Raw genomic sequence first — 26,968 nt, forward strand, 5'->3', positions numbered from 1 at the left:
AACCTTGAATAAAGTATTCGCCAGATCTCCATCAGAGTCTACTATGAGACTTCTGTTTGTCTCGTTTTTTATTTATTAACCTTATACATACATCGTCAAGGAATAATTTGATTTAGACTAAATCAATGCGTCTGTTTTTTTTATGGTATATATTGACGGACGAGTATATGGGCAACCTGATGGTAAGTGGTCACCATCACCCATAGACAATGAAGCTGTAAGAAATATTGACTATTCCTTACATCGTCAATGCGCCACCAACCTTGGCAACTAAGATGTTATGTCCCTTGTGCCTGTAGTTACACTGGCTCACTTAGTTATTTTAGTAAGTCGTCCTTCTAATTTTTTCTAATTCTGTGTGTGTTGTGGTCGCGTGGCTCACTCAGTTATTTTAGTAACTGGTCCTTCTATTTTTTCCTAATTCTGTGTGTGACGTCATCGCGTGCAGGTGGGTCGCGTGGCGTACGAGATGATGCAGAGCAACCGCGCTGACGCTTCGGACAGCTTCGCTTCGCTGGACGACATATACTACTTTGGCGGCCAGAACGCGCACGACCGCCGCGCCGTGTTGCCGCACCGCGCCGCCGCCGCGCACGAGATATCCGTGCAGGTGACCTGCCTATTTATTTTAGGTTTAGAGATCTTTATTTTCCAAAAAAAGACACAAAGTCACTTACATGGAAACAACAAATTCAAGTAATATTAAATGTCGTTCTTAAGATATTATTACAATAACGAGTTGTTTTACTCATTTAATGTATTCAATTTTGAAGTGGGTAGTTTTGTATAATATATTCCGATAGTTTAGTTTTGAATACATTAAATGAGTTTACAGATTTTAAAGTAGAACGGCAATTTATTATAATACTGTGCGCCCTCATATGTAAACATTTTTTTGCCCAGTTTTGTTCTAGTCTTGGGTATAACTAAGAAACTAGCGCGTCGCGATTTATTATTTTATTTTATTTAACAGTTTATTAAAATTTGCCAGATAATAATAATAAATATAAATATGAGACAACATCACATACATTACTCTGATCCCAATGTAAGTAGCTGAAGCACTTGTGTTATGGAAATCAGAAGTAACGACGGTACCACAAACACCCAGACCCAAGACAACATAGAAAACTAATGGTAATCTACATCGACTCGGCCGGGAATCGAACCCGGGACCTCAGAGTGGCGTACCCATGAAAACCGGTGTACACACCACTCGACCATGGAGGTCGTCGATTATCGTCGATAATCGATAACAGTTTATTAAAATTTGCCAGATACAGTACAGGGATAAATATATAAAGTAAAAGTAAAGTAAAGTAAAGTAACAGCCTGTACATTTCCCACTGCTGAGATAAGGCCTCCTCTTCCATTAAGGAGAGGGTTTGGAACATATTCCACCACGCTGTTCCAATGCGGGTTGGTGGAATACACATGTGGCGGAATTTCTATGAAATTTGTGACATGCAGGTTTCCTCACGATGTTTTCCTTCACCGCTGAGTACGAGATGAATTATAAAGACAAATTAAGCACGTGAATCAGCGGTGCTTGCCTGGGTTTGAACCCGCAATCATCGGTTAAGATGCACGCGTTCTAACCACTGGGCCATCTCGACTCTTTCGATAAATATATAATTCACAGGAAAGCAAAATTTAAAAGGTATGCTTATCCCTATAAGAGATTTCTTCCAGCATACCCAGAAGAGTGGAAATAGACAGAACAGTGAAATGTAGACAGGCAAGAGTTTACAATTACAAAATAAAACTAAAACAAATACTACTGCTTAACTTTTACCCACCCACTCGCTTGAATCTACATTGTCTTAATGAATCTGTGATGAGTCGAGATGGCCCAGTGGTTAGAACGCGTGCATCTTAACCGATGATTGCGGGTTCAAAACCAGGCAGGCACCGCTGATTCATGGGCTTAATTTGTCTTTATAATTCATCTCGTGCTCAGCGGTGAAGGAAAACATCGTGAGGAAACCTGCATGTGACAAATTTCATTGAAATTCTGCCACATGTGTTTTCCACCAAACCGCATTGGAACAGCGTGGTGGAATATATTCCAAACCTTCTCCTCAAAAGGAGAGGAGGCCTTTAGCCCAGCATTGAAAATTTACAGGCTGTTGTTGTTGTTGTTGAATATGTGATTACTTCACTTAATCAATTTTGTAAAATGACGATTTAAATTACTTGTAAAAGTTTACTTGAATAAAGTAGTAAGTAAGTAAAAAAAAACGGTATAGTAATACGATAAAATGGAATATAATTCTTCATATAAAAAGTATGTAGCGTTCTATAGAACCAGTAACTTTTCCGCTCTCTAAAATTTTTGTGAAATCGAATCAATTTACTCAATTACAATCAAGAATCCATTTTTTATTTTCTGCATAACTAACCTCTTCAAAATGAGTCCATAATCGATTTTTATATGCAGCTATCGTCTCATAATCACTGGAACAAAATCGGTTTATGATTTTTATATATAAGACATTATTTCAGTAAGGGTTAGTCTATGTTTACAATAAATAATGTAATAAATGTTTCTCAGGTCGGAGACTTGATCGGCATAGCTGGTAACCATTGGAACGGTTTTGGTAGAGGAACGAATAAGCGCACTAATGTGGTAAGTTTCAATACTGGACTGTGTTATTTAAATAACATTAATCGGTAATTTTAATAACAATAACACCAAAATTACCTTAGTATTAATATTTATTACCCTTATAATAACTTATTTTATCGCTATGCAAAACTATTTAGTACTATATCATCTATGTCCTTTCTTGGAATTAAAGCTTTCATACTAAATTTCATCAAGATAAAACAAAGTAATAACAATATCATTATTTTCATTTGTTGTTTAACCGCGATTGGGCAGACATATAGACATACATTAATATTTTTGCATTTAAAAATATTAATATCAATAGTAACATTGTCTTAATAAGTGTTGAGCTAAATGGCCCAGTGTTTTGATCGCGTGCATCTTAATCGATGATTTCGGGTTCAAATCCAGGCAAGCACCACTGTATATATGTGCTTAATTTGTTTATAATTCATCTCGTGCTCGGCGGTGAAGTAAAATATCGTGAGGAAACCTGCACGTGTCTAATTTCATCGAAATTCTGCCACATGTGCATTCCACCAATCCGCATTGGAACAGCGTGGTGAAATATGTTCCACACACTCCTCAATGGGAGAGGAGGCCTTAGCCCAACAGTGGGAAATTTACAGGCTGTTACTTAATAAGTGTTAGTTTATCACGATTCGTTAAATATATGTCATCATCATCATCATCATCATCATCAGCCCGTTTATGGAAATGCTATGGATAGGGCTAGTCTCGGCGTTTCTTTGAGGGATCGCATCAGAAATGAGGTGATCCGTCAAAGAACCAAAGTCATCGACATAGCCCACCGGATTAGTAAGCTGAAGTGGCAGTGGGCTGGTCATATTTGTCGTAGAAACGACAACCGTTGGGGAAAACGTGTTCTAGAGTGGAGACCGCCGTCCTCAGGCATGGTGGAGTGACGACTTACGTAGCCGGAGAAAGACCACAGTGGCGTGCACTTGGAGAGGCCTATGTCCAGCAGTGGACAAAAACGGGCTGATGATATAGATGTGAACAAAACTCAATGTAATATCTTCTTCCAGAACGGTCTAATCCCGTGGTACAAGACAGCAGACCATCTCGTACTGTACGCGTTCCCAGACTACAAGCACGTGCCGCAGTACCCCGACACGCGGCAGCACTTATGAATCAACTGACTACACCGCTTAGCCGAATTATAACGCTAGACTTTAGTTGATATTAAGCCTTGTGATCTTAACGTTACGGTTCAAATTCGTTTACACATGTATTGGTGAGTTATCGCACGTAGCTTAGACGATAATCGACTTTATGTTTTTTGGTTTAAGGTTCAGATTGAATTGCATTTATGCATACAGCATTAACGATTATTCAATAGGTTTTATATGGACTCGTTGACCAAAAACCGATTGTGATAGACCGGTGGTGCCAATTATGAAACGATTAATGCGAGTTGTCAATGAGATTTGTTTCCGAAAGTTTAATTGTGAAAGGAATTTTGCAATTAGTGTCTAGTTAATATTGAAGAAATAGAAATCCATTAAAGCTACCCATCATTGCCGTTCGTTTATTTTAAATCTTTCATATTCCATGTTACAGTATAATGTCATGATAAGGCAGATTTATTAATATACAGTAAAATCACGATTGTTCGGATAATACCGATTATCCGAACAATCGTGTCAATATCATAGTCAAATCAAACAATCTTGATATTTTAATCAACTTTTATTCTTATATCAGTTGATCGCTATTAAGCGAAATGAAACTCTACCCAAATTGGTGAGAGGTAATGCACATTCAGACGCAGGAATGAACTTGTAATGTGTCTTTGTGCGGTCAAAATATTTTAAAATCGGTAATAACATATATCCGGATAGTTGGATGTCCGGATAAAGTCCGGACAATCGGATTTTTACTGTATGTGTGACTGAAAAAAGCAGGATAGACATATATTTTAGTACAAGGTTTTTGAAGTGTCATGGCTTTTTGTTTTGTTGAACTATCATGTTTGAATCCATGTAATATGTAAATATATAAAGCATTCGTTGGTGGATATTGAAGATATTAAGGAAATGTCTCCTACCAGATAGAGACTTAAAATATAAATATATTGTTTTGTCTGCCTTGCCATAATAGTACAGGTACTGAGGTTCTGCCGGGCCATAAAATAATATTGACTTTTTCTGGAGAAATTCTGAGTAAATTTGTAATCTTTATTACTCCATGCCTCGAATAGCACGTAATGCTATTAGTCCTGTGAATTAATTGTATCCGGTACCATCAGATTTATGAAAGAAATAACAAAAAGTGTAACTATTTTGTGAACACAATTTTGCCCTATAAAATTATGAATGTTTTTAATATTCAATACAAGAGTACACTTAACTATACAAGCAATACTCCGGAGTATTGCTTTATAAACTATTACAAAAATATAATTTCTGTATAAGATTTTAGCACAGTATGAGATCTTTCTCAAAGTCTGTCATAATCTGTTACACTATTTATTTAAAATATAGAACCTAATTATTTTATATTGTATGATTAAACAATCTTCTGAATGCAACCTGATTCTTGATTTTATTATCGAATATATAACAAAAGATTAGGGTTCCGTAATGAAATGAGTTATTTGTATAATTATTTGTCTGACTGTACTTGTAAAATTATTTTAAAGTATTATCGATTCGAATATTTACATGGAGGAATTATTTTTTGTTATGGATTATTTATGAAACTATGCATTTAAGTTATTTACGGAACCCTATCAACTAAATGGCCTGACACGATTATCTCTAATTATAATTGAAAATATAAAGGCCTAAAACTTTCTTAACGACATGTTATTCAGACCTTACCGTTATACAGAATTGTATGTATTGAAGTTTTTGGAGTAATGTATACGTTTCTAGTATAAATTGTTTACTCAAAATTATGTAATAGCTTAAAAACTGTTATGACTTTTTAATTTTACTCAATTACGAAAGAGGTTATGCTTTATTTAAGTTTGAATAGCAAAATGAATTTGTCATCATTAATTTGACATAGTTGTAATATTACATTTCGGATTCTTGATTTCATCTTATCACATTCCTCATAAATATTTGACTTTGCGCGTTTGTAATCAGTTTTGTAATGATGTTTTATTGACATAGAGTTAAGAATCTATTAGACAGTGCGTGCGCAATTTGTCAACCGATAATTTATTATAAATAAAATTAGTTAAATTTTCTTCGGTTTGAATATAAAGCTTTCGAAGTCAAATTTTAGATAATTTTACTCGATCATTTCATACATTCATTATCTGTGAAGCGCTGCGAAAAAATAGTTTTGGACGTATTATTATTACTTTTTCCATGTTTAGGAACGTGCTATTTTTACAAATCGAATTATTATTCAGTAGTTGAGTTGGATACCCTCGCCTTCCTTCTATAGCCCGCCTTCTGGAGGATTCTAGAAACTTCTCGAACGTACTCAAATTACGTCAAACATATTGAGATTGAGAAATTGTTAGTTGATAAATTTGTTAATTATTTTTGCAATTGTGTACTAGTGAATACATACCTAGGTTTTATTAATTTAAGTTTTATTAATATAATTACTTCAAACAAGGTGACTCGGTTCGATAGAGGAATCTGGTATGGGTTGCTAGGACTTAGGTATATATAAAGTTTTAATGCATTTAATGTAACGCTAGAAAAAAAAACTAATCTCATTTTCCATTATGATCTGATTTTTCTAACGAATTATAATATATTTAATATTTATTGTATATTTTTTTTCTATTTTCTTAATTGTCTCAAATATGTAAATGTATTTTGGAAATTATTTAATTAATATTAATTAGTCACAAAACTTTTTCTTTTACTAATACAAATATGTGTCAAAATGTTCTAGAATTTTTTTAATTTAATTATTAATACTAAATAAATGTTTGTACCAATTTGAAAATCGTGGTTACAGTAATCTAGATAAGATATTGTGCTACCGTACAAATTAAGCCTTATTCCAAGACCAATTATAACATTTAAACATATATTCACTTAATATCTATCTTTATTCGTTTGTAATAAAGTTTGTATTCGCGTAGCAATTTATTGTAAGGCTGGGAGTAACGCTTATGCAAGATCTTGTGTCTGTCTTAACATTCCTTATATTATTATCGAATAGGTTTTTTTCTAAACGTCTGAAGGATTATAAATATGAACACATATGTGACCGCTGATTATGAATTATTAATCTGATAGCTTTTGTTATATTGGTATGTGTGGCTCAGGCCTTATCTCTGGAAGATTATTCTCAGAGATTTATTTTGACTAGTATTTCGGTTCTTGAGATCAGTAACCGTTCTTGTATTTCTTAGCATTATTCATATATAACTTTTTTCTAATTGAAGTCATTTATGTTCACGCCATGTTCTAATTTTAAAATTAATATTTTAATATATTTTTTAGGTTTATGTTGGTTTTGATTATAATTAAAATATATCAACGACTACTTTCGTATATTTTTATATTCTTCGTTTGAATTAAATAAAGAACTCTTCATAATGTATATTTTTATACAGTTGTCACTATTTTTTCAGCAAAGAGTTTTTGTTCACATCCTGTATGTTATACACGTGTGTCACCTCCCAGCCGTCATCGTGTTATCAATTTATTGAATGTTTGTATTCGAAGCTTTTGAACGATGTAATAAATATTTTAATATGGACCTAAACTGTGTGTATATAGCTTTAGTGTATATAATAAAGTAATATAAATAATAATTAAATAAATACTTTGAAATACATAAGTGATATTTTATTTAGTTTCCCTTCCTGTCTCATACGATAAAATAATAATTTTAATTAATTCACATTTATTTTAATATATTATAAGAGAGATTTGATAAACGAATTTTCATTTTCAAAGAAGTTTTAATATATGTACTACAAAATAGTATAAAATAGAGGAGACAGAGATCATTCTACTTTATAAGTAAGGGGATAAATATGATATTGGAAACAACCGTCCTATCAGCCTCATGTCCAACATATATAAAAAATTTTGCTAAGATCATCTTAACACGGGTTGAAAAACCCTAGACGAACACCAACCAATCGAGCAAGCCGGTTTTCGCAAAAACTATTCAGTAGTCGATCATATCCATGTAGTACGTCAAATTCTTGACGAATATAATTAATGCCAATTAACATACTATATCGCTTTTATTGATTATAGTAAAGCATTTTATTCTTTTACACATGAAAATAGAACAAGGAATTGAACATAAAAACATTCGCCTTATAAAAAACATATACAGTACAGCGAGCGTAGTACAGCGAGAATTCAATTAGAGAAGAAAAGTGCTCCCTTCAGAGTACAAAAAGGTGTCAGACAGGGAGATCCCCTATCTCCGAAACTATTTTACGCAGTACTAGAATAAATCTAGAGAAATATAAATATTAATGTTAATTTTTGTTTAGATGGTTAATGTTTTAATATTTATTTTCTAATTATTAATTAATAATATTTCTTGATTATTTAATAGTTTAGTCGAATTGTTATATGTATTTGTTTTCACTTAAAAATATTTTATAAAATATGTGTATTGTAATGTTATAAGTGCATGCCGAGACTACCTGTAATTATTAGAACATTTTCCTTGATTTAAGTTGTTATATTGTATGTATTCAATGTGTATTGTATCTACTGTTGGTTGTCCTAAGTAAATAAATAAATAAAGCTTTAGAAGACTTAATTGGAATCATCTAGGGTTGAATATGGTGCATGGATGTCGGAGTGCATGTCAATCACCTCCTCGTGGTGCACCCTGGGCAACGGGGCCGGCTTGAGCTTGCTCGTTGGCCACGGCTAAGACTGGCGGGAGGGATGCCGCGTGGCTGCTCCTGGTACGTTCCTGGTTGGCGTCAGGGCGGACCATGTGTTTAGCCTCGTTGGCTAGGAGGGAGTGGGAGGGCTCGCTACTCGAGCCTCCCAAGTGTTTTACACCGGCGGTCAGCGGCGGAGCCTACCATCTTTTCCGCCGCAGGGCTTCAGCTTCGTTGACGCCCAGCCTCCAGTGGGAGATCGTCACATAAGCACATGGAGGATGAGGAGGAAGGCGTGCGCTAGGCGCGCACAAACCGCTGGTGGGGTCGCGGTTGCATGTCTTGGGCGATCCCGTTGCCTCACTCTACTTACTTACTCGGCGGCATGGTGGAAACCCGAAGATGGTTTTAGTGGGTAGGACAGGGCCTTCAGCCCTGTCCCGGTCCCCCGGCCGGGCGGGAGGCGTAAATGCCTTTCCTCCTCGTAAAACAAAAAAATGAGTACATCTATCTCTATCTGGGATAAGCGGTCCTCAAAAAGATCCTATGCTAAAAGAAGTGGAGAGAAGAACAACAAATGGCTGGATAAACATGGATGTATGCATGGAATACTGGAGCTTGAAATAGGTTATGAAAGATAGAACACTCCCTATAAAAATAAAACGTAAATTGTTTATAACCTGCATACTACCTATTGTCGATCATGGACTTTAAACCAGAAAATATTGAACAAACTAGCAACTTCCAATATGCAATGAAAAGGAGTATGCTAAATGTGAAAAAATCGAACAGATTGAAAAACTGTGTGATCATAAAGAAAACAAAAACTACAGATGTGACAATTAAAGTAAAATTAAAACTTAAATGGAGATGGGCTGACCACTTGATAATAGGACACGACAAATGGAGCAAAAGAGTGACACGGTGGTACCCCAGAGAAGGCAAAAAGGAAGAGAGGTAGACCGCAGAAAAGGTGGGATGACGACATCAGGCAAGTGGCAGGAATCATGTGGAACAGGGTGGCTGGAGACAGGAATGAGTGGAAAAGCTTGGAGGAGGCCTTTGCCGACTGGCAAATAGATTTACAAATGATAACCAAGAAACAGATATTAGTCTAAATACTTTATTTAGTTAATTGTTAGTATATCCTTTCAAGTTCTAATTTATTATAACTTGTTAAGAGATCTGAATAAAAGGCTAGTATTATTATAAGAATTAACATCTTGAAGACTATTTATATGAACGTATAATTATATTTACAAAATTTACTCACGGAAATCACAACACAATGAAACTGAACCAAAAATAAGTTTAGTATGAAAAAGGCAGAATTGATAAAGAAAATACCTCACACTCAAAAGAGGCAAGTTGGCTCGCTTGGAACGTAAGCTTCTTTAATAATTGAGTATCGAGTAGAAACGGAAAAAGATGGGGCCACTCATCTGCAGCATAAGTTCGATTATAATGAATATAATAATGTAGACAAATAAATAGGGCGAATAAAATTAAATTTAGACAATATTATATTATAAAATAGATACATATTTTATATATTATGTTTAACATGCTGTAATGTCGAATTAGGACACAATCCTGTAATGATATGTATACAGTTTGGCAATATAAATAAATTAATAAAAATGACTAGGAACGCGGGTGTCACTTTTCACACGTTTCGTGATAAGATTTACGACGTTTCTACTAAAATCTTTGGCTAGCAAATAACTAAGTGCATATTAATTCCTATTGAGGTCGGGTCGGTTGCAGGTTTCACGGAAACCTTAATTAAATCAACACTTAGACAATGGTATGTTGTGAATGTTTCAAAAACATTATCAAATATATATCAATCAAATATTTATAACAATTGATATCAAGCATCCCACGAACTTTGAAATGTGGTTTTTTATCAACCACACTAGGTATACCAAATAATTTACCTGCATAGAAAATAAATGAGTTTTAACTATTATTCTTTGCTATTGTGATTTTGTTTTAAGGAAATCATTTATGGAATTCATTACATTTCATTGATAAAGTTACTGTGTCGACAAATGAGATTCGTGATGTTTTTTCTTTCATAATTTAACTAGCTCTCCACCCATTTTTCACACGGGTACAATAAGGTACACAGGTCACATACTACTTTTAGATTGAAGAAGCAACATAAAAAGAAAAATTTCCGCTTAAGAAAGTTAAAACTCTCGGCGTTTTATTACGCAGAATTTACATTACTATTATAATATGCATTTACTATACCTAACCTTCCTCTTGAATCACTCTTTCGTTGATGAAAACTGTATTAAAGTCATTTGCATAGTTTAAAGAGAGCTGAGATGGCTCAGTGATTAGAAATTAATTTGTGTTTATAATTCTTCTCGTGCTCCGCGGTGAAGGAAAACATCGTGAAGAAAACTGCATGTATCTAATTTCATCGAAATTCTATCACATGTGCATTCCACCAATCCGCATTGGAACAGCGTGGTGGAATATGTTCCAAACCCTCTCCTTAATGGAAAAGGAGGCCTTAGGCCAGCAGTGGGTAATTTACAGGCTGTTAATTAATGGGTAATTTACACTTTACTTTTGTATACTTTAAAAGATCTAAGCGTGCACACAACATTGCAAGCGACTTTATTGTATAATATTTCCAGATAATTATCTTTACTTATTAATAGTTTTACTACAAAACTAATATAATTATACTTATCAGAAAAATAATGTACTAAAAGTGTAAAATATTTTCATAAATTTTGACTTACTTTCTTTTTCGTAATAAAACAATGTAGGTGTAATCGATGGTACTCATTAGATGGGAAGTTGTAAGAATGGGCTAAATAATACAATTCCACAATAATATAAACATTGTAATGATATCATAAGTAGATTCAATTCGATAAATTACAACCTATTTGCAAAGAAACTTTTTCCATTAATCAGAGACAATATCTACTATAAAAGTAATCAGAGACAATTAGCCTCTGATTACATATATAGTAGATATATGTTATATTTGGAAGTACTCCGGAAGTCTATGTTAAAAGTCTATACCGGGGGAATCTGTAGTGATAATTATCATCATTAAATAGTAAATACTAACTAAACAAGACTAAGAACTCAATAGTGGTAATTCAACATTTTTTTTAATTTTATTTATTAGGGTTTGGTAGCGATTTTTATAATTTTCATTCTTACATAAATGTACAATTATATTCACCCATAGATTATGTAAAATAATTTAAAAGAGAACACTACATGCTAGTTAATCTATACTATTGCTTGCTACAACAACAATGAACAAAACGAAAACGAGAAAGTCATTAAAAATTGACGTCTGTTCGTACGTTTTACATTTTTTTTACATATAGCCGTAGCACCGCTCTCCACCTGGCCAGTAACTTCTTTCAGCTCGCTCTCTAAAATTAATCCTTTGTTAAATCGTACCTAACAATTAGCAAATTGCAATTAAGAATCCTCTTTACACACATCTACGGCTGCAGCTCTTCAAAATAAGACCATAACCGATTTTCTACGTCCATCTTTCGTCTCATAATCACTGCGACAAAAATCAGCTTTTTATATATACGACTATACATAGATAAGATTAAATCAGTTGTTATAGAGATTTCTAAATATCTAGGTCTCTTATACTTTCTTCAATTTGACTTTATCTTAGTATCACATATTTATCATTTAATTAAGAACAATCACCATTCGTAAGTCTCATTCTCCTCGAATTCATTATCAAGTCAATTTAAGGGAGAAAAACTTTTTTTCTGAATAACTCCTGTAGTGTTTTGTAGTCAATGCCATTTGAATAACACAGCTATTTATTTATCTAAAAGAAACGTTAACTGTTTCTGATTTTTTTAAAGGCCTTATTAAGTCATAAGTTTAATAGGTTGTCCTGTAAAACTGTAATACATAATCCCGTTTAATCAACTCGATCTTGATCAATTTACATGCGCTGCAAGTTTCTGAGAATATAGGTCGTACTATTTTTAGATCTTTAGATAGGTGTATTTATTGTGGGCAGATTAAGTCAAATCCAGATCTTGTATGCGTGTACGTAAAAAAAAAAAACAAATTTACAAACGACCTACTTGCCTAATTATTCATTTTATATTTAAATATTAAGATCATATTCAATCCGTTAAGTCGGTATAGTATAGTGGATCAAAAGTGAATGTTTAATTTAACTGTTCTTCCAGCCACAGATTAAATATTTATTATTATTCAATTGTTGTTCTAGTAGTTTTCATAGATAATATTTTCTTAAACAATTGCCTCCACTTTATTATTTTCGTCTCGATTTTCGAAAATCGAGTTCTCATCGGATCTGCATGTTTTAGGGTCCTAAGACGCCGAAAGATCGATTAATTGAGATCTGCTGAGATTGTTCGGCTGGGTCAATCGGTGGAACCATTTCGAAGAAATTCGTAAAATAATTCGTGAATTTTTTTGGGATAGCTGCTTTGTTAAAGTGTTGCTGATTATATGCCCTGTTTTTATTTATCAGTATACAGGAAACTATTCGCGATTGGAATGGTGTGACTCGTAATAATACCATTTACCTTTTGTTTCTGTGTCACTAGTATTTTTTAAGTTTTATTGTCTTTATGCTTTGATATTATTCTTGTTTAGTTTCAGTAGATGTTATAAAGAAGCCATGCTTACAACCAATATGTATTATTTAATCCTCCTTCATTGTATACTTCAATATTTATATGTTTACCGATCGAAATAAATTTGCTACCTGCCCATATTACTTTGAATACACCGGTTTTAGTTCTTACCGAATTTAAGCAACGTCAGTAGACTTATTACTTTATGGTTAAACGCCTGGTGATTTGGTGAAAGAGTCATATATCCCTACGAGGAGTTCTTCACTATGCTATAAGCAAGTGTGCATTATACGGTAACAGTTTTAATGTGTGTTCCTCAGATCTAGCTTTATTTAGTTACAAACAATTCGTCATTTATTTTATAACCAAATTTCATTTGTCAATTGGAAGGCAAAGCCAAATTGGCTTCAAAGAAGCTCGGTGTGCTCAGCAAGGCGAGACAGTACTTCACGTCGGCCCATCGCCTAAAACTTTACAAGGCGCAAATTCGGCCTCACATGGAGTACTGCTCTCACCTCTGGGCGGGTGCTCCCCAGTACCAGCTCCTTCCATTTGACCGCATCCAACGTAGAGCGGCTCGAGTTATCGACGATCAAGCCCTTTCCGATCTCCTTGATCCTTTGGCTTTGCGTAGAGATGTTGGATCACTCTGCATCTTCTACCGAATTTTTCACGGGGAATGTTCCGAGGAATTGTTCGGATTAATCCCGGCTGCTGAATTTCACCTTCGGACATCTCGTCAAAATTCTAAGTTTCACCCGCACCATCTTGATGTCCGAAAATCCACAACAGCGCGATTTCTTAGACATTTTCTGCCTCGCACAACCACTCTGTGGAACCAGCTGTCGCCGGTGGTTTTTCCGAACCGATACGACATGGGAACCTTCAAGAAAAGAGCGTACTCCTTTCTCAAAGGCCGGCAACGCACCTGCAAGCCCCCTGGTGTTGCAGATGTCCATGGGCGGTGGTAGTCACTTTCCATCAGGTGAGCCTCCTGCTCGTTTGCCACCTATTCCATAAAAAAAAAAAAAAAAAATTTTAAAATAAGAACCTACAATTAGACCAAAAGCCGACAACGTATCTGCTAGCTCCCTGGTGTTCTACATTTCCACTTTCCATCAGGTGTACTTCCTGCCACGTATACTATAAAATTACAATTATTAGTACTTTTATATTTCACTATAATTATAGGATTGTGTCTGTATTTACATTATCTTAGTTCCCAAGATTGTAAGTGCATTTTTATTATTTTAAGATTTCACACGGCGGTCTATGAGCGGTAGTGACAATCAGGGGCCATCTGCCTATCTGCCTAACAATATAAAATAACAAAAAACTATCACCAGGAGCCAGAGTAACTTCGAGAAGGTTTTGATCTGCAGAAAATGTAGAGCTGATTACTCTATTACTTAGTAGGCGATCTCGTCTAATCATTTTTTTAGATTGAAAAGTAATTGCGAAATATTAGATAGATAACAGGCGGAAATACTCTTTATTAATAATAATCATTAATTCTGTTATTATTAAATAAGTATGTGTGTTTGTGTGTGTGCTTCTAAACTGTATGTACGTATGTACTTATAAGGAAAGGTAAGGTATTACAAACATTAAATATTATATTTCCTTTACAACGAGATATTCACCTAGTTTCGCAAAGTTTATTAAGCCCAGTCGTATCGTAATAATCTTCGGATGAGGTCAAAATCGGCCACGAAGGAAGCGTTTGTCAACTAGTTTATTTTTAGAATTTATTGTTATTATATTTTACATACATTACTAATGACATTTTCAATAGTGTTTCATTAATTCTATTGTTTTATTGCATCTTCTTTAATGCCAATTTTTAATTAATAAAAACATAATGAGTTTTTATTTAGACATATTTTGTAAATGTAATACACAAAATAATAATGGGAAGGGAGACCTATGTGCACACTCATCTATCTGGGTACTTACTACCCATTATACTACTACTGGTAAATATCAAACCAAATTTTGTAATATCTATGTCTAAATGATATGGAGTGAAATGTCATCATATTTCTCATGATTGTTTTTGTGGAGCTTCTTTACTTGTTGTTTTTATAGTGTTCATTTTTGAAGACAGCGGTGCTAAAAACCATTAGTTTAATAACTTCCTGTCTAACTTCCATTTTTAAAATTTCCAAAAATGCTAAAAGAATTAAACATATTAAATAAATATACCGATGAAATTTTACGACTTTGGAGTTATTTTTATAGTAGAGGTTGTGTATAAATGTGATTATAACATGTGTCATGAACAGAAAGTTTCGGAGCCTTAGCCGGCGAAAGTAGCCTCTCTCATTCAAGTTCAATAACACGAGTAACAGTACAACGTCTGCGCTAGCGCGCATCAAACGCATCGCTATCTGCATCTTACTCATTAACGCATAACGATACCTTCAAATAAGTCGCCATTATTAATCATTTTTAAAATAAGAATGATTTAAAATTAAAAAAAAACAATTGTACATATTTGTACGTAAAAATTCAAAGTGTGTTTGAGAAATGAATAATTTGATCATATTCGTCGTTATATGTTGTGTAACACCGGTGGTGTTGCCAGCTAAATATATTATACCGAAGTGGAAAAAACAGGTAAGTTTGAATGAGGTTACTTAGCTAAAACTTAATGCACCTCGTAAATAATAATAATAAAAAAACACCTTAATACTATTTTCGGAAGAGTATGCTTCTAATATTTTTAATAATCAATTGCATGTTTTAACACCCTATAATTTATATAAGAGTTTATTTATATTTGAAATCTAATTTTATAAAAACTAAGTAAAGGGCGCTCATGTGTTTATGCATGTTACAAAGACGTAATTGATTTGCAAATACATGTTAATATATTCGCCTTCAACTCAGTCGCAACTAGAAGTAACGAAACATTTTTATCCGCGAAATAATTTGAATTACATTAGCTATTTACCATAGTTGGTCAGTATCCTCGGGAAATGTGTAGCGTGTTTTTAGTATCTACGTAAGAATTTGAAAATATTTGTCGCTTTTGTAAATGAACATTATGTAAATTGGTTTTCATACATAAAACACACTAGTTTTTTTTGTCGAGAGATAATACCTTCAAATAGGTAAATATAAAACAATACAGTAAATCCTTTTTTTTAACCGGTTTTAACTTTGAAGATTTACTTCAGCTTTGATTATTAATAAAAAAAACAATTGCGGCATGCATATATTATGATTTCCATGAAAATATTCAATATAGATTATAGGTCAATTTTGCTTACTAGTCGAATACTAGTATTTATTTATGATTGCAGTTTACTGGTATCGATCGCTTAGATTTACATAATTTCATAAACTAATCGATTTATCTTATATATTGAGAAATTGTTGATTTATAATAATAATAGTATGTGTATAAAAATACAGTTACAAAACATTTGCAGATGTAATTACAATAAATAGGACCAAATTATATATTTTTTTACAGAAACATGTATTTTATTTACATGTTTCTTTAAAAGTGTATATGTTTAAGGTTGTATTCACGGTAATTTGTGGTATATTAATTTTATAACTCTTCGTAGATAAACATTTGTTTTGAGTGCGATTTCTCGCGACACACTTTCGCGTTGCTTTCACGTTATTAGAAAGTTCCTTTAGTGACTCACTGTTGACATCCTGATGGGTTTAAAGGAATACTGGGTTTTACCGATGTTGATCATTAGTTAGCACTAAAGTGAACGGTTTCTTTTGTTTTGTCTCTGTGTATAGAAGCGCTGTGTTACATTTATATTGGTACTTTCGTGTTAGACAAAATACAATACAGTAAAAAGTTATCATTCATTCTTTTCATTCAAATGGTTCTTACATCACATTATCATATAAACAGCCTTTGGATTTCTTGCTATATAGTTGCATTTGAAGCTTAAAATTAAATCTAAGTCAATAAATTAAAGAGAGGAATAATAGTATTTACTTATATTTTTTCAATGATCTGTTAGAAAAGTTTAAATTACATAAAATCGAAGTAATGGAAGTGTAGAACTATTTAATAAACTTCATAATTACTCGAACATCATCTATTCTGTTATTGTAAGGTATATTGGCTATGGGAAATTATCGCTGATTGTGAATCGAACATAATGATTTTCTATTATATTGAATATTTGAAAAAATATTGCACATAACTCTAGGCCTTATTTACACAGTTTCATTAATTAGAAAATATTATTTCAGTTTCGTTGCAATTTTACACAACTTACACTTTTTATATTTATTAATAAATAACACTAAGCATGCTCCTAATATATTGTGTTATTAACCTTATTTTTTAATTCCCTTTTATAATAATGATTCTTGATAAGATGATCTTATTACTTCTATTATAACTTTATTTTTACCAACAGATTTAATAAAGTAGGTTTTATTACATCGAAGTATTAATTTGTGATATGTTAAGAGAAATAGAAACTAAATTCAATGATATTCAAGGGAATATGCCTTTTTGTCGTTGAATTAGACATGTTTTTGTACAACTTTAGGTTCATAGGTGCGTTTCATTAAATCACAAAATACTAACAAAAAATTAAGTCATATCTAATATTTACGAATAAAATTTTTAAATACGCGATAAATTACTAATAAACAAGCACAAGAATAGCAGCACGTGCACAAAGAGAAAACTTCTATTTATATATATACTTAATCCTCTTATACCTATCTGTTGTCAAAGAACACATCAGCTCATATTGGTACACACTGGCCACAATCCCTATAACTCCCTACACACAACTCCTTAAATAATGCACAAAGCATGTCTCAATAGTATGTGTTTGCACGTCCAAAGCATGTAAATGTTGTTTCACTCACCCCTATTAGCCGGCTCTATATCAGAAGAGTGTCCAGGCGTGCGAGTTGCCGTCGGTGCAGAGCGAGCACAGCCACTATGTGTGCGATGACAAGGGGGAGCCAAAGTGCCTGCCTGGCTGGCAGGGCGATCTCTGCGACGTGCCGACTTGCAAAAAGGGATGCGATCCTTTACAAGGTAACATTCAATTGTATTTCTAACTCAATTAAATCTATACATATAATAAAATTGGAGTGACTGTTTGTAATATTAAAAAAGGCCTTTTTTACTCAATGGATGTATGTATACACGGTACATACACCAAAATAACTTTTTTTACAATATTTGTCGGTCTTGCGGCTAATCTATGGAACGGCTGGACCGATTTTGACAGGACTTTCACTGGCAGATAACTGATATAATAGGGAGTAACTTAGGCTACAATAATATTTTTTGTTTAATTTAAAAGATCTAGTGTCAAATAAAAATCATTTATTTTAAACTAGGCAATACAAATGTATATTTATTGATCCGGCCCTATTTTAATTGAATACGTTTTTGAGGTCTGCACCAAACCACTAGACTCACGTAACAGTTATGATTAAATATAAAGTATGAGAGATAAATCTTAGAGGATTTTTTAAGCTGTTGGTTGGACGAGCATATGGGCCACCTGATGGTAAGTGCTCACTGCCGCCCATAGACAATGGCGCTGTAAGAAACATTAACCATTGCTTTCATCACCAATGCGCCAATAACCTTGGGAACTAAGATGTTAATTCCCTTGTGCCTGTAGTTACACTGGCTCACTCATCCTACATCAACAATAGCTTGCACAAAGCCCTTCCACTAAGAAAACTAACTGTCGGAACTGACATTATATTTTATTCTTGGAAACTTAATACTTTTTATCTATTTTTCGGAAACTTTTAAACTTAGAGTGCATTTAAATAGGTTACTGCAAGCGGCCAGGAGAATGCCGTTGTAAGCTAGGATTCTACGGTGAGCGATGCAACAAATGCATACCTCTGCCAGGCTGTCAGCGGGGCTACTGTAACGTTTCCTTCGAATGCATATGCAGGGATGGATGGGATGGGATATTCTGTTCTGAGCGTGAGTATACAATATATGTACAGTCGGGGTAAGAAAAGGCTCGTCACCTTAAGATCTATTGTTGTGTGCTTAGTATGGGCGATAATCTGCTTTACCGATGGAGAATGACATATTGCGTCGCAATGATTTGATGTTTAGATTCAAAAGGTACTAAGACTTAAAGACTTGATAAAGGAATGAATTTGAAAACTAACGAAGGTTTTCTTACTCTGACTGTACACGTTAAAATTCGTTTAAATTTTGAATTTGGAACAAAATCTTATGAAAATAAATATGAATGTCATGTTTTTTTTTTAATAAATTTGGCAAGTGACCGCCTCAATGTGACTAGATAAAAAGCGCATTACTCGTACCAGAATAAAAAGTAATTCTCAGTCCAAAAGCAATTCTTAGTTTAAAGTTTCATCTTTGTCGTGTTATTAGAATCGCGTGCATCTTAACCGATGATTGCGGGTTTAAACCCAGACAAGCACCGGTGATTCATATGCTTAATTTGTCTTTATAATTCATCTCGTGCTTAGTTGTGAAGGAAAACATCGTGAGAAAAACCTGCATGTGACAAATTTCATAGAAATTCTGCCACATGTGTATTCCACCAATCCGCATTGGAACATTGTGGTGAAATATGTTCCAAACCTTCTCCTCAAAAGGAGAGGAGGCCTTTAGCCCATCAGTGGGCATTTACATGTTGTTGTATGAAGGGTATGAAGCAAACTTAAACTCCAAGAAAGGACATAGGCTACTTGTTTTACCTTAATACATGACAACTAACACCCTGAAACGCAAGTGAAGTCGCGGGCGACTACTAGTTCTATATATTTTGTTGTAGCAATTTGTCGTTCCGATTGTCACCCAACTCGTGGTTACTGTGAGTCCCCGGGCGAGTGTCGTTGCCGATTGGGCTGGGCCGGGCCCACGTGTCGCTCGTGCCAGACGTTGCCAGGCTGCCAACACGGATACTGTGATAAGCCGCTAGAATGCAAATGTCTGCCTGGATATACTGGATTGTTGTGCCAGACCCGTAAGTTAATTAACTTATATTTATTAAGTATAATCATTTCTAGTATTATTTAAGTGCTATTTTCAAAGGCATTGATCGTTTTGTATGACACCTCAAATAACAATAGGACATATCTTAAATAATTATAATAAAAGCTTCGTAACATATAGATTTTTTTAAGGAAATTTAATTAAGTATAATTAATTTTGGCATATATGAAGTTACACGGTTAACTTATATTTTCTAGAATATTTTTAAAGACGTTGATCAGTTTGTATAAGACCTCAAGGAAAAATAGGAAATGTATTAGATACTTTTAAAAAGAACTAAAAGCAGCAAACTATAAAGGATATATTATAAAAATATGGTCGATAATTTACCAATATTTATCAACAAAATTAATTATTTATGTTTTTGAATATAGCGAGTTATTTCTCTTATTATTTGGTCATAATTTTATACCGTAAAACCATGTTTTTTTATTTCGTATAGCGGTGTGTTCGGCGGGTTGCCACAGCGAGCGAGGTTACTGCCGGCGGCCAGGAGAGTGCCGCTGTAAGGTGGGCTGGACTGGACCGACGTGCGCTCAATGCCACCGCTACCCTGGCTGCGTGCATGGAACCTGCAACCGGCCTTGGGAGTGCATCTGTGAGAACGGTTGGGGCGGCATGCTCTGCGATGAAGGTAGGCAGGAAGGTTATAAAGGTGTAATTGGAGAACATAGAAAAATAGCCGATCGGAATATTAATCATCAAATTATCCCTTTCAGAGCTAAATTACTGTGAGAAGAATCCTGATACTTGTAAGAACGGTGGTAAATGTCAATCTCTGGAGTCAGGAGATGGATACTTTAGATGTCAATGTCCGTCGGGGATTAGCGGGAAGCATTGCGAGAACGTTCCAGAAAGTATGACAACACCAGCGACTAATGCTACGGAAGTACCGGAAGAAGTCGAGGAAGTAGAAGAAACTACAGAGAAGACTGAGGATACCTTCGAGCTGAGCAGCGGCGACAATGAGACTGAATGAATATAGTTATAGGAGCTAATTTATTTATTTATTTTAGTTTTAGTAGCTACAGTATGTCAAAATGTTTGAGTTTAGTGAATGTAAAATTTGAATCGTTTTGTGATCGCCCATTGGCCATATTGTAATGTTGGCATTATTGTAACAATATTAAAAAAACAACTTAAGACCTTCATCATATTCATTATCATCATCGTATCGTGTCATTACTTTGGTTTTCAATTTGAATTGCTTTAAATTAAGATATAAAAAAAATATTTTGTCAAGTTAAATAGATTCATAATACAAGCCATTTCCATTGCATTTACATGTAGCGACAATTATAATATTAGAAAGGAAGAAAATTTAGTTGTTCATTGGCGTGTTATAGGTACATAATAATTATCATTGATTATTTATATGTCGAGATAATCTGGCAAAATCGATAGGGAGCTATTTCTATTGGTTGTGTAAATCGGCAGTAATCGGTTTTATTGAATTTGCCGATGCTACATCTAAGTTGTGTTGTACTATAGTAAACTTTTGTACAAGCGTAATTATCACGCACACAGAGACAGTAAAGTTGCTCTTTGGTTTAAGTTATTTTATAATGGAACAGATATATAAATAATCTAAGGTAATTATTTAATTGCATTTCATGAAAGTGACATAAATATTTTAATTTATATCAGCTGTGTAACTTTTTAGGTTTTATATTAGCTAATAAAATTATTATTTAAATTTTTTGTATTATTTTGAGTTATATGTTTCGTTTGAACTACATACTTATATTATTATACTTATAACGCCCTAAGTGTAGCATAATTAATATGAGACATTTCAAGTTTAAAGACTTGAAATGAATGATTTGGGTTCATTATGGAAACTAAACATAAATCTTGTAATTATCGTAGTACACTGCTAACTGCGGAGTTTAAATGCTTCGTGAACATACATTTTATTTATATCATTCTAGTGTCGCCTAGAGGCTGATAAATATAACCTATGTTACATATACAAAATTTATACAAACTGTTGTATCACATAAAATGAATTAAACAACAACAACAGCCTGTACATTTCCCAATTGCTGGGCTAAGGCCTTCTCTCCCTTTGAGGAGTAGTTTTCGAACATATTCCACCCCGCTGTTCAAAAATCAAAATCAAAAATCAAAATAAACTTTATTCAAGTAGGCTTTTACTTTTGAATCGTCATTTTACAATTAAGTGAAACGGTTCGGTTAGTAGATTCTACCGAGAAGAACCGGCAAGAAACTCAGTAGTTACTCTTTCTCAACATTTAAAGAATACAAAGTCAAGTTAGTTAAATACAATTATTTAAATTAATATATCCTGCTTGGAAGTCTCTCTCTGAAACTTCACGCTTCCAATGTTGGTTTCAATCTCGACTCTAAAAATGAATTCAAACTTCGTCAATACATACGAGTACATCGAGTACATAAAAATCTGTGACCATCAATCATTTCTATTGACTGCAAGTCATTACTGACTCACACCCATTATCTTGAATATCAATGTGTATCGGCAAAGGAATTAACAATTCTAAACGTTCCAAATTCCGTCGATAAAAAACCAGATTTCCATCTCGGACGTTTTATTTCGGTCAAGCAAAGGCTAGGTTCAATTAATTTACTTGCATGTGTTAGCTTCATTTGGTCATGATTCCTTACATAGTACACGTTGCAGGATTAATGTATGCTCGACTTCGGATCCCGTTTGAATCTTATATGAACCAAACATAGAATTTAAGCTTTCGCGATCTCAACACATAATCGATCTAGTTTTGGTCAGTATTACGAAACGTCCCACCTTCAACTTTTTATACATAAACATGCATTTTTTATTCCAAATTAGGATGATTTATTTGCGGATTTTTTAAAGCATATATTGACCTAGGTAATTTTATGTCTCGTTACAGACTGTTTGAGAATTCTTGGTCCTTTTCGAACGTTTTCCCAGATGTGTGTTCTGTGATGGAATTTTCAATTTTACGGCAATATTTGATGAATGATAAAATGTTTAATCAATTAGGTTTTCTTCGTCGATTAAATGAAACCGAAGTGTAGAAATTCGTCAGTATGTTTTCTGTGGTCTTTTTTACCTTTTCTTATTCTATATACTGTAATTCAAATATTTTAAGGAAGACAACGAATTTTACTATTATGAAGAGATAAGGTCACTAAGACGACATAAGCTCACCAACAAATAATTTTCTTTTACGTTATAGGTTATAGGGGGCAAACGAGCTGGCTCACCTAATGGAAAGTGATCACCACCGCCCATGGACATTGAAATACCGGGGGGCTTGCCAGATTAGTTTTTGCATGTTCATTGGATGAATTTTGTAGAAATCACTTAGTATCTCACTCATAAAATTTTATTATTGACTTACGTTAACATTTCACGATCCTATTCTGCGATGGGTTTGGATTTCCTTTTTACGTAATAGTTCTACTGTATGTGATTCATGATGTGTATGGTACCCGTAATGAACTAGCGTGGTAAAATATTTTTTGAATATTTTGTTTCATATGAATAAGTACTTTACATATGATGAAACAACAGACATTCAGATATTAATTTTAATATAATATATATTATATAAGCTTCACAAAATTGGTTGGAAGGTCTTGAGCATAAATGTGGATGGACGTAGAGGAATGGGGACCAAGTTGCAAGTTTTGTAGTGAATTGGCAGTATAAAGAACAGTTAATATTTCTTACAGCGTCAATGTCTAATGGTAGCGGTGACCACTTGACATTCAATTGCCCACAAAAGTGTGCACCTTCATATAAGTGCACACCTCATTCCTTCATTTTCATAATCAGACTAGCTGTCGTAAGGAAGCGAAATCCATCACAATCACTGCAGATTCTTCTCTACTGAGATTTAAAAAAAAAAACAAACATATAATTATTGACTCAACTCGGGGTTCGAATCCAGGACTAGGCTAGCAACTAGATTAAGTCAGTCTCGTGGAAGTAAAACGCACCATTAAAGGCATATAAAAGCATATTATAGAATATCGAACGCATAATTTGTAGGTCATGTTGATATGATGATATAAATATATGCCATAAATGGCTGACACACCTAACTGGACTGCACTTCATTAATTGCAGTAGAAGTCGAAGAACGTGTTGCTTATTAATAAATTGAAGTCTTAAGGAGGAATTTCATTAAAGCGAAATACCTAAGAATTTAGTTCAACTTCAAATAAATATTACTGTATCCGAAATTAACTTAGTAAATTGATTCGTAAGGTCGTCTAATCTTGGGACTTAAAATGTTCATTTTAGTATTTGAACAGTTCCATTTTTGAATATTTATCACGGATCATATTCAGAAGTTATTGTTATGTCTTGTGTAGAACTACCAATTAGTATCTTTGTAGTTTTTTTACATTATATTTGGAAGTTTTCTTTCAGCAACGAAAAGAACGATTATTGATCCGAAAGGGCTTGTAAAGACTATTCCACTTTTCCAAGTTAAATTGTTGTATCTTTAGTATGAGTTAGTGATGCTCTTACTGAAGGTGTGTTAGTGTGCGTAAGATGCTAACAAGGAAACGAAGTATAACATATAAGGATTGTTATATTTTATGAGACAAAGTTTATTTAGTTTTTAGTAAAAGATGATAAAAAGCGGAGGGCGCGCGTCCAATGTATAGATCTAAAAAAACTATGTATTATTTAAATGTTTTCTGTACATTTATTGGGACAAAATGTGCAATACTCGAATACATAAGGCATACAAAATATATATGATTAAATAAAACATTGATTTGTAGATCACAACTAAATATAGTAATTGATAGCTCTAGAAATTATTACTGTTAGAAACAAAAACTTTACACCAATGTCTAAATGGGATGGAATCCAACCGTTCCACAGATAAGCTGAACAAACAGATGGACAAACAAAAATTAGTGTATACATATGTATGTATTTAGTGAAAAGCAGTTTATTTTAATATTATTAACAGACATTCCAATTTTATTATCTATATAAATAGAAAATCTATATTTATAACGTCACGAATCCGTACCAGCGCTGATGTGATATGACAAAGTACTCATCACTTATGTAACTCATTGTTATATTCACGTTCTGAAAATATAAAAATCGTTTACTTGGTGGTTGGGCTTTGTGCAGGCCCGCCTGGGTAGCTATCACCCACTCATCAGATATTTTACTGCTAAACAACAGTACGCAGTATTGTTGTGTTCCGGTTTGAAGGGTGAGTGAGCCAGTGTAACTACAGGCACAAGGGACATAGCATCTTAGTTCCCAAGGTCGATGGCGCATTGACGATGTAAGGAATAGTTAATATTTCTTACAGTGTCATTGTCTATAGGTGATGGTGACCACTTACTATCAGGTGGCCCATATGCTAAAAAAAAATATGTAAAAATGATAAGTCTGACAATGAATATAAAGTTTTGATTTTGAATAAGAATATAATTGTAAAAGAGATATGAGATGGTCCAGTGTTCAGAACGCGTGTATTTTAATCAAAGATTGCGGGTTCAAGCCTAGGGAAGCACTGAATTTTCATGTGCCTAATTAGTATTTATAATTGCTTGTGCATCTCTTGCTCGGCGAAGGAAAACACCTTCAGGTGTTTAATTTCAACAAGAATCTGTCACATGTCTACTGACCTGTATTGGAGCAGCACGGTGGAATATGCATTACGAGTAAACCTTCTCCTCAAAGGGAGAGGAGGTCTTAACTCCATAGTGTGAAATCTACAGGCTCTTATTATTACTGTACTGTTATTTAGGTTACAGTAGTTCTGAAAAGTTTATGGGTTTTGTAGATGAACAGTTTATTATGAATTCATACTTACATAACCATTAGAATTATAAGCAAACTTGTTTTTCAAGCACATTCTAAAACTGGTTTCATATGTTCGATTATAATTATTTTCTTCAATCCTTAGGATTTTTTTAGTTACAATTAATATTTGAACTTATTTATTTAATGTAGTAGGCTGGAGGTCAGCATCGCCATTTTCCTAAGAAATATTTAACATTCGTTACTTCGCCAATGTGCTATCAACTGGGCTATCCTTTGTATGTTCCTATTTGTATATTGTCATCTATATAAATATGTAAAAACAAGAATTATTAACTATAACACCTACAGACTTGAAATTTGACAGGTAGGTTTCTTATCCACTAAAAGCGGATTTTACGAAACTTCATAAGGCGTTAAAACGGGGTTTGAAAGTTAGCATTATATAAATTCATTCAGATTCAACTAGTATGTATATGAAATGATTGAATTAAAACGCTCATTATAATAGGTTTGAAATTCAGGATGGACAAAAGCTATATTATGTTAATGTTTTAGGAAAAATTACAATAAAGCTTGATTGGAAATTACAATTAGGAAAAGAAATATCGTATGGGAAAGAATTAATTACTTTTTACTTCACTTATTTAGGAAAAAGAAAGAATACAAGAATATGGACCAATGTTGGTGCGTTGTTATACAGCGGCTTACAGATAATATGGCTTGGCTTGTGTATAAATAATGTTTTTAATCAATCAACCTTGTTATTTATTTCTTTGTAATTAAACTAAATCACTCACCATTCCAACTGCAATACAGCTACATTTCGGGGCTTGTCAACTTTTGGGGTCAGGTATCACTTGGAATATGACCAAAATTGACAATTCACGTTAAAATTTTCGCCGTTTCTAATACATACCGAGGCTAATTAATCTTCTTTCATTTGATGTTTTAAAACATAAGAAACGACATTATTATATAATTTAGCAAAAAGTGAATCTGGACTAAATAAGGTTTATTAGACGAGTCGGATTTACGAGAGATGTCCAATTTAAAAACGCTTTTCCTTACGAAAACTAGTTGATTTCTGTATAATTAACCAAGTATTACAGAGATGCTTGTAGCTTGGGTTGGTGATATATGCTACGTTTTATAG

The 26,968-nt window shown here is 33.6% G+C and overlaps 2 protein-coding genes and 1 long non-coding RNA gene across 4 annotated transcripts in view; 2 read left to right on the plus strand and 1 right to left on the minus strand.

Annotated features, from left to right (window-relative positions):
- Positions 1-4,039, plus strand: part of LOC124535819 (alpha-(1,6)-fucosyltransferase) — a 39,457-nt gene extending 35,418 nt beyond the window's left edge. The window contains exons 11-13 of the mRNA XM_047112181.1: positions 449-610; positions 2,555-2,629; positions 3,661-4,039. Coding sequence (XP_046968137.1) covers positions 449-610; positions 2,555-2,629; positions 3,661-3,765 — 342 coding nt within the window. The 3' untranslated portion in view covers positions 3,766-4,039. The remainder of the gene's footprint in view (positions 1-448; positions 611-2,554; positions 2,630-3,660) is intronic.
- Positions 481-26,954, minus strand: LOC124535824. The gene is made up of 3 exons (XR_006966834.1): positions 26,613-26,954; positions 17,900-18,065; positions 481-619 (listed from the first exon to the last, which is right to left on the minus strand). It is a non-coding gene; the product is annotated as an uncharacterized LOC124535824 (long non-coding RNA).
- Positions 15,364-21,429, plus strand: LOC124535823 (neurogenic locus protein delta-like). Of its 2 annotated transcripts, none has more exons than XM_047112183.1 (6): positions 15,364-15,655; positions 17,909-18,074; positions 18,831-18,989; positions 19,819-20,010; positions 20,482-20,673; positions 20,759-21,429. In XM_047112183.1, the coding sequence occupies exons 1-6, from the start codon at positions 15,566-15,568 to the stop codon at positions 21,016-21,018; spliced, it is 1,059 nt and encodes a 352-aa protein (XP_046968139.1). In that variant the 5' UTR covers positions 15,364-15,565; the 3' UTR covers positions 21,019-21,429. The 2 variants fall into 2 exon arrangements, with proteins under 2 accessions (XP_046968139.1, XP_046968140.1); XM_047112184.1 differs by having other exon boundaries at positions 17,936-18,074.
- Positions 26,955-26,968: the final 14 nt, after the last annotated feature.

This window comes from Vanessa cardui, chromosome 15, assembly GCF_905220365.1.
Source record: "Vanessa cardui chromosome 15, ilVanCard2.1, whole genome shotgun sequence".
NCBI classification, from domain to species: domain Eukaryota; kingdom Metazoa; phylum Arthropoda; class Insecta; order Lepidoptera; family Nymphalidae; genus Vanessa; species Vanessa cardui.

Coding starts and splice junctions, on each gene's coding strand:
- LOC124535823 (XM_047112183.1), top strand. CDS start 15,566: ATGAATAATTTGATCATATTCGTCGTTATATGTTGTGTAACACCGGTG. Junction 15,656..17,908: donor TACCGAAGTGGAAAAAACAG/GTAAGTTTGAAT, acceptor CACCCCTATTAG/CCGGCTCTATATCAGAAGAG. Junction 20,674..20,758: donor CGGCATGCTCTGCGATGAAG/GTAGGCAGGAAG, acceptor TATCCCTTTCAG/AGCTAAATTACTGTGAGAAG.